Genomic DNA, 11,381 nt, shown 5'->3' on the forward strand with positions numbered 1-11,381 from the left:
GCTCAGAGCTTTTAAAAAACAATGCCTACAAAAACATTTAAAGTTCCGTTGCAAAGCGACAGAATGGATACCAGTCTGATATATATATATATTTTCTATCTGAAAAAAAAAAAAAAAAAAAGTGATGAAAGACACAAAAGTTCATGCATGTTGAACACGTTTTTGGTAACATGCCTTGATGGGGGCACATGGCTACATGTTGTGATAGACTACCGTGACACAAGAACGTTGTGCGTCTTTATCCTATGCTCTGGTCAAGCCGCCTGAAGTGACCCGCCACGTACCAGGATGCTCTGGTCAAGCCGCCTGAAGTGACCCGCCGCGTACCAGGATGCTCTGGTCAAGCCGCCTGAAGTGACCCGCCACGTACCAGGATGCATTTCACTTGGAAAGAACGCTTGGAAGACTTAAAAAGAGATGGCACTTTTATGTACAAAAATGAGTTGCATCCACCTATATTATTTCTAGACGTGCGCCGCTCGTACGTGTTGGATTTCCAACAATGAAACATTAACACTAGCCAATTTTAGTTCCCTAAAATCTGCAATCCTAGATTATTAAGCCCCTGTAGTCGAAGCAAGGTTTCCACAGGTAAGGAAGAACGTCCACCCAGGAATTGTAGCTCTTTTGGGACCCTGAGATTGGGTATTATTAGGAACTCTTGGGCTTCAGTCAGGATGGACATTTAGAAAGCTGGAGACAAACATGCCTTGTGTTTGAACATGTGTGTAATTTGTGTGCGCATTGTGAGCATGTGCACATATTACACATGTTTAACAGCAGTGGCCATTTTTAAAAGCAGCGGTGACACTAAAAAGGTACAAACAAAAAAAAAACGATCAGGAAGTGTGCTTGTAAATTCCTTGTGCTCTGAGTCACCCTCAAGCAGCAACATGAAATGACGGGCTTCGTCTCAACGGAGGGTGACTATGGTGGAGATCAGTGTTTTGTGCCATGAAACAACGTATATTCCCCAGAATGCACAGAATCATACTATGAAAAGTCATTCTGTCTCCAGCTTTCAAACCGCCAGCACGTTCACTAGAAAGCTGCTGATTTCAAACGGATAAACGTTAGCAAACAAAAAAGAAACGAGGGGGAAAAAGTGAGAGCCCCTCCAGCTGCTACGCTGCGCGTATTTCCACAGGATCTGCCTCCATCTCCCCAATAAGAAGAAGAAACGTAGGTCAAGTTGTACAAAAGAAAAATGAAAGGAAAAAACAAAATTAAACAACATCCCCAAACCCTGACTAAAAGAAGAAAAAGAAAAAAAAGAAGAAGGAACTTTTGGGACGATGACCTAATTTATCTTTCTTTCATTCTTTCTTTCTTCTTTTCTATAGAGACGACAGACAGATAGAAGAGGTTAGGACAGAAATAATAAGCCCTTACAATATGTAAAGGTCTCCAGCGAATGGGATCTCCCCCACAGAGGACTGTGGGAAAGTCGGGTGAGGAGAATGGGTGGGTATGAGGTTGGAGGACATGGGAGGTGATGAAGGGAGGGAAAGGGAGAGATGCTGGGGCGGGGGGGGTGGTGGGGCGTGCCGAGGCCTTCCCCTCCCCTCAGTAATGTGGGCCCCCCCCCCGCCCCCCCAGTGTCTATGCGCTGGGGTTGGGGCTGTTGTGTGTGTTGGTGGTGGAGCCGTTGCTTCCCTGGATGGTGAGGCTGATGTCCTCCTTCTTCTCCTGCTCCTTCTGCTCCTCCTTCGGCTCCTCCTTCTCCTTCTCCTTGAGTGGGCACACCTCCACGGCGTCCGGCTCGTTCGCCATGGGCGCATAGCGGCCTATCCGGTGCTCGTGTAGGGCAGGGCCCCACTTGGGGTCTGCCTTGCATGCAGCCCGCAACCGCTAGGGAGAGATGGGGGGGGGATATAGTAGAGGAGAGAGAGAGCCACACAGAGAGACAAACAGACAGAGAGACAAGAAAGAATAAGTGAAAGGGAGAATGAAAAACGATACATACATAAGAAATGCAGACCTCGGTCCCAGTGTTGTCAAACTGTGTGCCAGGTCCTCTGTAGTAGATATTTGGCAATTAACATGTATGTTTTTTTTTGTCTATGGTGCATTATAACCAACCACTGTGCAAAACACCAGTGAGTATAGCAGATAAGCCAGGAGAAGCACTTTTCTCCCAGGTGTTCAAGGGGACACAGCACCGTACCTCCATGAAGGTGTTTCCCGGGGATTTGGAGATCTTGTAGAGGGCATAGATGGGTATGCAGACCACCGAGGACATGGCCATGAAAAAGCCGATAAGCAGGGCCCAATTGGGGTACACGTAGTCGTTGTACATGATGGGCTTGTACTGGATTACCGTGAAAATCAGAATGAACTGGAAGGAGATGTGGGAGAGAAGAAGAGAGGGAAAGGTTTACGAGGGCTTCATCATGATCATCATCATCTCGATTCATTTATTGTTGAATACTAGTTTAAAAACAGTGGGATTTGAATAGGAAAAAATAGCTATGGCTGGTCATATTATCACATGACAAAAAAAAAGAGAAAAAAAAAAGTTGAGAACACTAATCCATCACACCGTGTTTCTTGGTCGACACGACGACATAGCAGATTAGTGCACTAATATGCTTTCTGTGGAAATACCACTGATCAGACTTGCAGTAAAACTTTATATCGGGAATAAAGCAACAGCGCCCGGATTGAAATGTAGGTCAGGTCCATAACAACAATGTGTCACCAAGACCAAGATGCCAGGGACTGTATAAAATAGGGTTGGCACGCTTTTATGAGTTTACACCGGTTCATGCAATCCCAAATGTTCTGGCATTTGTCATTGTTAACTTATGAAATGTTCTGACAAATTTCAGAGTGAGTGAGTGAGTGAGTGAGTGAGTGAGTGAGTGAGTGAGTGAGTGAGTGAGTGAGTGCGTGCGTGCGTGCGTGCGTGCGTGCGTGCGTGCGTGCGTGCGTGCGTGCGTGCGTGCGTGCGTGCGTGCGTGCGTGCGCGCGCGCGTGTACTTACACCGATGATGGTAGGGGAGACGAATCTCCAGCAGACCCTGAAGAAGAGTGGAGGAGGGAATCCCAGCATCATCTCAACGTCTCTGAAGTAGTTTTTGTGGCCTGCAACCATCATGCAACACAACACAGTCAGTCACAGGGCAACCATCATGCAACACAACACAGTCAGTCACAGGCCACCCATCATGCAACACAACACAGTCAGTCACAGGCCACCCATCATGCAACACAACACAGTCAGTCACAGGCCACCCATCATGCAACACAACACAGTCAGAAACAGGCCACCCATCATGCAACACAACACAGTCAGAAACAGGCCACCCATCATGCAACACAACAGTCAGTCAGTCACAGGGCACCCATCATGCAACACAACACAGTCAGTCACAGGCCACCCATCATGCAACACAACACAGTCAGTCACAGGCCACCCATCATGCAACACAACACAGTCAGTCACAGGCCACCCATCATGCAACACAACACAGTCAGAAACAGGCCACCCATCATGCAACACAACACAGTCAGTCACAGGCCACCCATAATGCAACACAACACAGTCAGTCACAGGCCACCCATCATGCAACACAACACAGTCAGTCACAGGGCACCCATCATGCAACACAACACAGTCAGTCACAGGCCACCCATCATGCAACACAACACAGTCAGTCACAGGCCACCCATCATGCAACACAACACAGTCAGTCACAGGGCACCCATCATGCAACACAACACAGTCAGTCACAGGCCACCCATCATGCAACACAACACAGTCAGTCACAGGCCACCCATCATGCAACACAACACAGTCAGTCACAGGCCACCCATCATGCAACACAACACAGTCAGTCACAGGCCACCCATCATGCAACACAACACAGTCAGTCACAGGCCACCCATCATGCAACACAACACAGTCAGTCACAGGCCACCCATCATGCAACACAACACAGTCAGTCACAGGCCACCCATCATGCAACACAACACAGTCAGTCACAGGCCACCACGCAGAGTAGGGCCCATTTAGACCCGAGGCCCATTCTAAATGAATGTTGAAAAGTGTAACAACGTATACGTAGGTGTTCAAGGTCTAAATGATTATAAAATAAATAAATAAATAATCGTTTCATAATCTATCATTGATAAATAACACCTATAAAAACATAGAAAGGAAACATATTAAAATAATAATAATTGTTTATTCGAATTATTCAAATTCAAATAATTCCAGAGATGCATCAATAGAATAATTCACTACTACGTGTGTGTAGTGGTGAGATACAGAAGGAGATGACCGCGGTTACTTACCATAGACATACATAACACAGACGCACATAATGCAGGAGATGACCACCAGAGAGAAGCTAGCAGCGTAGTTATCCATCAGCAACAGCCAATAGATTCCTGCCTAAACACACACACAGCAAACAAAGGCAAAAGTCAATATTAAAAGTGCAATAGACAACGTTCCACCACTAGATGTCACCCTACACTCATACAACATCACAATACCTCTTCTGCATGCACTGCAGCACTAATGCACATCACACACACCACTAGAAAGTGAGTATGACTATACAGCGAGAAAAGTACCTTCCCCAACGAGGAAAAGGAAGCCACATGAATGATGGCGGCCTTCAGGTTCAAGACCCGGCACGGTTATTACATTTAAAGGATTATTTCACAATCAAATCTTTTTTTAGGGAAATTCTGGACCATTTAAGTTTTTTTTAATCAATAATCTTCACAGAAGAGCCATTTTCTACAATACTTTGTGTCGTCTGGAAATCGTGGAAACCTTGTATGTCCAAAACGGTTACTTTTCAGGATTCAAATTCAAAAGTATAAAAAGTAGCAGACCGAGAAGCTCAAAACATGTCGATTTCGAGCTTGAGGATTTGCTACTTTTGTGTGATGCTGTGTATGATTAAGTAGGCCATTAATATATATATATATAAAGAAAAAAGCACACCCGTGTGAACTGAGTGGTGTAAGGTCTTATATAGCCTGATCAGCTGTGGTCTGACGTAATGTCTGACGTAATGAAATCACACCCGTGTGAACTGGGTGACCATAGCAACCGTGCTCATTTTTTGAGCACAGACAGACAGACAGACAGACAGACAGACAGACAGACAGACAGACTAACAAAGCCAGTTGTAGGAGTGGTTTACACCACTCAAAAAGGTTAAACTATGAAGCTTTCTTTTCGACAGCAATGCTATGCGTTTGTGCAACGTGTATGATGTACCAGTGTGGTTAGTGGAACCCCGAGCAGGAAGCCCACTACAGCCACTCCCCCAGTAACCACGGTGATGTACCTGTGTGGTTAGTGGAACCCCGAGCAGGAAGCCCACTATAGCCACTCCCCCAGTGACCACCGTCTTGTTCCTCATGATCCAGTCTGTTCCGATCTCATCGACCACGGCCGTCACCAGGGTCTCCAGCAGGCAAAACTACAAGTACAGCAAACACAGAGATACACATAATAATGAGCTAAAGTCTCAGACAATATCAGCCAGGAGAAAGATCTGAAGTTAGACATAAAGTACGGCATTCCAACCATGGCACACAATACATGCATTTTATGTAGCTTTTCTATACTTAGCAAGTTGCTTTACAAAACAAAACAAAACAAACAAACAATTAAGAAAATAACTAAAATGGTAAAAAACTAAGTGAAACAGAGATAATGTGATTCCACTTGCAATACCCGTATTGTGGTATTCTCAACCTTGAGACCGAATTCACACCAATACACCGAACCAAACAAAACCGCGAACATGTTCATGAACACGTGCTCCCTGGTCTCACCTGCGTGCCCAGTCCCAGCAGGATCAGCATGAAGAAGAACAGCAGGGACCAAAGCGGCGAGATGGGCAGCAGAGTGAGGGCTTCTGGGTAGGCCACGAAGGCCAGCCCCGGGCCGTGGTCGGCCACCTCGTCCACGGGGACGCCCAGGTGGTGAGCCATGAAGCCCAGGATGGAGAAGATGACGAAGCCCGCGTACACGCTGGTCGCACAGTTCGTTATGCTGATGATGATGCTGTCCCTGGATATATGACAGTGAGAGAGACAGAGAGAGAGAAAGAGAAAACTAAGCGTCAGGAGTGATTCAACGTGAGCAGTGCAGTTGAGCATGCTGTTGAGAAGTGACACTGCGGCTGAAACTAGCTAGCATGCTGGCAGTTGAGTGTAAAAGTTATTACAGTCTTTTCAGATGCAGTTAATTGCTAGCTAATCTCTCAAGAACAGATTCGAAACAAACAGCAGAGGGCACTGTTTTTCCTTTTTTTTGCCGATGGGTTCCCAGATTGATTGCTAGCGTACACATTGTAATAATGGCAAGGGTTAGTACAAGTATTTGTATCTATTTTTTTAAGTCAAAGGAATTTATTCAAATAACGATGTATAGGACACAAATTTCCATTTTACCCCCCATAAAATGCTCAACTCTATAGCTTTGACAGAAGACAACCCTACATTGCCTCCAATGAGTCGGTCGGTGTAAGCTTGCCACCATTGGTGTGTGAAAGTGGGAAGAGAGGACGCTGGCGTCGACTGTTCGCCGCTTCACCTCCCAATGTATGAATGAATGAAATGAGAAATCCTTCACAATGTGTGCTACATTCATCCATTCACACAGATGGTGGAGGCCACCATGCAAGGTAGCACCCTCAACATGAAGCCAGGAAGAGCCGGAGATTTAACCGGGAACCTTCTGGTTCCCACAAGGCCACCCTACCTCCAGAGCCACAGCTGCCAAGGAAGACGATTATGCGACTGACTGTGCTGCTGCACGAGGAGATACCACGCTGACGCACAACCTCACACACTCCTGGCAGGAGAACAAAATGATAATGCTCTGCCTTCAAACCCCCACCCCCCCAGTTTATATTCCCTCCTACGCTTGCTCCTTCAGCACGTGGGGACCACACAACCTACAGCTCTCTCACATGGGACTCAGCAGCATCTTCCTCCGCTCCTTATCTTCTTCCCTGAACCCACCATCCCCATTCCCTCAACCCTCAGGCACACAAACCAGCTCTCAGGCACACAGGCTCACAGGCTCAGAGGCACGCAGGTTCCTTAACTGCAGTCAAAACACAGTACAAGTTTTTCTTTATCTCTGTCGCTACCCGCTGACCTCCCCTTATCTCACGTCTCTCCATCCCGTCCCTCATTTATATTTAGTCAAGACTTTCCTCTTCGGCACCTACAACTTGAGCCCTCCGCACTCCGCAGTGAAACCTTGCGTGCCTTACAGGAAGAGGCTGAATGACAGGTCCTCCTTTTCTCAACTCTCCTCCCCCCTTGCATTTCTCCTTCCTCGTGTCCCTCTCTGTACAGTGGCCTCATTACCTCCAGTACTGTCTAAGACAAGCTCTCTATCCTGTCACCACTGTGACATGCATGTACAGTCGGCCCGTCACTTCCTTTCTCATCCCTCTATCTTTGCGTCATCGCCTGTGTGTGCCTGTCCTCTCCTCTTACTGCAGCCCCCCCACCCCCCACACCCCCCTGCCATGCTTATCTTTGGGTATGGCTACACTTGTTTTTACAATGCAAATGTTTGCAATCACATCGCAACTCAGGTGTGTCCGCATGTGTGTTCACACTTGACATTTCAGTGCACATGCCTGCTCAGATTTGCAATCGGTGAGGCCCCAGGACTTGGGAAGACGCAAGTGCTCAAGCATAATATATGCTCCATCAGGCAAGCATGAATTGTACGTTATCGTTTTATTTGACCGTTATTTTTTTACAGGTGAATTCCATTGAGATACAAGATCTCTGTTACGAGGGAGCCCTTCTACTGCTGTGGTTGTGCTGCTCCTTAAAGCAAACCAGACCAAAATAACAACATTGTCATCGTCACTACAGAGCAAATGGGCTTCGAATGGTTAGGGTTCACCCACCAAAAACCTCAACGAGCAGGTTTCTTAACAATTATGTTCTTTAGTTAGGCACTAAGAAAGGCCATTGGGTGACTGGGGAGCAGAGGAAGTTTTCAAGATATCTTGTCAAGTGTGAGCAAGAGGTATTTCCTTTTTTTTTCTTTCTTTTTTTGCGAAATGGTGGCGCTAGAGGATGGGTCACCAAAATCAGTAGGGCCAATCATAGGCGGAGCCTATCATAGGCGGGCCAATCATAGGCGGAGCATGATGTTACACAGCAATCAGTAGGGCCAATCACAGGCGGAGCATGATGTTACACAGCCAATCATAGGCGGAGCATGATGTTACACAGCAATCCAGCCTGCAGTTTTCAAGATATGATATTTGGGACCAAACCAACAGCCATGCTTCAACACCTGCCACTAGCAGGGCTAAAAATAATGATGCTAAAAATAATGATGCTGCACAGTAAGTACCTGGCAATCCAACCTGTAGTTTTTATAGATTGGCCCTAGGTTATATGCTACAAAACATTTGGCATTTTACAGTAATTGGACCATTGATTTACATAGCCTACTGTAACTTTTAAGCTTAAAAGGATCCCTGGCTAATAAGACAAATATGCCTTAAAACATTATACTTGCCCTCTACAACTAAAATAAAAAAATAAAAACACCTTCAATATTTTATTTATTTCATAAATAGAGAATCTTTCACTCAATAGGAACTGCTCCTGTTGCAAGTTGATGATGTCATATGCCCATATGGTCTAGCCCTATGGAATGTTTGGAATGCATATGCTAATAAAAAACGTAATACTTCCTAAGGTTAATACGGAGCCCCTGAATGGCCATGCATTCAAAATATATTTTATCTTGTCCGTACAAGATATTATCTCGTCCGTACAAGATATTATCTCGTCCGGACAAGATATTATCTCGTCCGGACAAGATAATTATTATCTCGTCCGTACAAGATATTATCTTGTCCGTACAAGATATTATCTCGTCCGTATAAGATATTATCTCGTCCGTACAAGATATTATCTCGTCCGGACAAGATAATTATTATCTCGTCCGGACAAGATATTATCTCGTCAATCGTCATGCCATGCCATGATAATAATTATCATGGCCATTCAGGGGCTCCGTAGGTTAATATGAGCATCAAAGCAATATCTTTAAATAATTTGTATTAGCATGTGCATCCCATACATTACATAGGGCTGGACCACACATGGACATATGACATCGTCAACTTGCGACGGGATCAGTTCCTATTGAGTGAAAGATTCTGTTTTCACGAAAGAAATAAAATGTTTAAGGTGTTTTTATTTTTTTATTTAGTTATAGAGGGCAAGTATAATGTTTTAACCCGTTTAGGCCTGAGGCCTCTAAATCCTGACCTAAGGTTTCAACATTTTTACATTTCTGAATACTGTACATACTGTACAGAACCCAAAAATGGGTTCCCGGCCTGAGGGGGTAAAACACCAAAAGGGGTTCCCGCCCAGAATGGGTTTTAGCCAGGGATCCTTAACAGTTAATTACATAATTACACAATCAGGGTGGTGACAATCAGACATGAATCCAGATTCAACATCCCTAGGGCTGACCAATAAGCACTTAACAACCAAGCATGTAGGACGTTTTCAGCGTTCAAGGCATACATTAAATACAGATGGGCACAGATTGTGCCCAAATAGCTACCTAAACTTCACTGGGATGTGAACCCGATGTGAGCCAGGCCGCCTCAGCAGGAAGCCTGGCTCGCAATGTGGCCAAGAGTGTTCACACCTTCGCAGTTAATGTGAACTGGCATGATGGATGCACCAGGTTGTAATGAAAAGACAAGTGGAACCACCCCATCTGTCAGTGCTTCTTGCTGAACAGCCCAGCAACACACACACACGCTGCTTCATTCACCACAACCCCAAGCAGTACGCACACTTGTCTGTGGGAATTTGCAGCATGAGAGCAAAAGACAAAAACAGACACTACAGACCGACAGAAGCCCTGCCCCTGACACAGATACGTGCATGTAAACCAGAAGCCCTGCCCCTGACACAGATACGTGCATGTAAACCAAAGCCCTGCCCCTGACACAGATACGCATGTAAACCAAAGGTTTCACACTTAGTTATACACATACTGTATAGTAAGTGTATACCTGTAAGTACACAGGCTCATCATACACATGAATAACTAGCTACTTTTCTAGATAAGAGCTGCCATTCAAGAAGGTAAACATTCGTAACTTTGCAGAAGCAATTAATTGCACTAGAGCAGGGGTGGGCAACTGGCGGCCCGGGGGCCACATGCGGCCCCCACCTTCACTTAATGCGGCCCTCAGGTTAATGTCAGAATTCTGATATTGGTTTCAGCTGATTACAATTCCACAACATGCAAACATGACCCGCTTTAATTACTTCAGTCTAAATTAGTAGCTCAATGCTTCAACACAAGTATAATTAAAGGCATTTGAAATGAAAAATATTAATTGTCAGGATTCTGATTAAAAAAATAGCAAAAATTCAAGATTTCAATTCGAATATAGCAAAAGTAGCCGATCTACAAGCTCAAAACGCGTCGCAGCGCGACGCGTTTTGAGCTTGTAGATCGGCTATTTTTGCGACGACCGTAATATATGGCCCTAGGGAGTGAGTGTTGAAATATAGTGGCCCTCTCCATTGTCAAAGTTGCCCACCGCTGCACTAGAGGAAAAGGCACCGCAGGTCGCATTTCACCTCCATATATGGTCACGCCTCGTGACATCACGCCTCCATATATGGTTACGCCTCGTGACATCACGCCTTGTGACACGTCACGCCACCATATATGGCCATCTCCACATATGACGATCACGACACTGACCTCATCTAACCCTGGATAACCATACATGGACTGGATCATCACCTAGATCTGCATATATGGAGCCAGCCAGCAACTCCACATCTGACCTCAAACCCTTAGATCTCCATATATGGAGCTGACCGGTTCTGACATATGTTTATCCTTTCCCACCCGTCCTTCCTGTTCTGACATTCCATATGTTGATCTGACCTCATCAAACCCTGTACACTCAGTCAAGACACGCTCCATATATGGGCAGTGCAGAATTCATTCCATATGTTGATCTGACCCCCCACGCGTCATCGCTCACCCAGCAGTCTGCCGTCACCCAGGCGGATGCGTGCAAGCGTCCTCGCCCTCAGGGCGTCTTACTGGTATTAAATACTCAATGATGTTTTTGAATCGCCAGATTGGCAGGATGCTAATTAGTAACTGGTCGATTAATTAGTTAAGCACTCTAATTGTTAAAACCAATTTTTAAAAAGGTTTAAAGTTTAAATCTGACTGGTGCATGAGTACACTTGATGCACAGATGTATACGTCATTTTTCTTTATGTATCGACGCACTTTGGTGGAGAAATTGCTGAAGTCGGCATTTGCATTGTTCACTTGACTTTCCCTTCCTCTGAAATATCTGACA

General features: G+C 45.4%; 1 protein-coding gene across 1 annotated transcript in view; it reads right to left on the bottom strand.

The window, feature by feature from the left end:
- Positions 1-1,148: 1,148 nt before the first annotated feature.
- The window catches only part of LOC306918171 (sodium- and chloride-dependent glycine transporter 1-like), a 20,764-nt gene continuing 10,531 nt past the window's right edge, over positions 1,149-11,381 (bottom strand). Inside the window, exons 7-12 of the mRNA XM_079531052.1 lie at positions 5,806-6,043; positions 5,313-5,447; positions 4,300-4,399; positions 2,987-3,087; positions 2,168-2,338; positions 1,149-1,851 (exon numbers count right to left, since the gene is read on the bottom strand). Coding sequence (XP_079387178.1) covers positions 1,603-1,851; positions 2,168-2,338; positions 2,987-3,087; positions 4,300-4,399; positions 5,313-5,447; positions 5,806-6,043 — 994 coding nt within the window. The 3' untranslated portion in view covers positions 1,149-1,602. The remainder of the gene's footprint in view (positions 1,852-2,167; positions 2,339-2,986; positions 3,088-4,299; positions 4,400-5,312; positions 5,448-5,805; positions 6,044-11,381) is intronic.

Source organism: Electrona antarctica, assembly GCF_951216825.1.
Source record: "Electrona antarctica genome assembly, contig: scaffold_207, whole genome shotgun sequence".
Classification (NCBI taxonomy): Eukaryota; Metazoa; Chordata; class Actinopteri; order Myctophiformes; family Myctophidae; genus Electrona; species Electrona antarctica.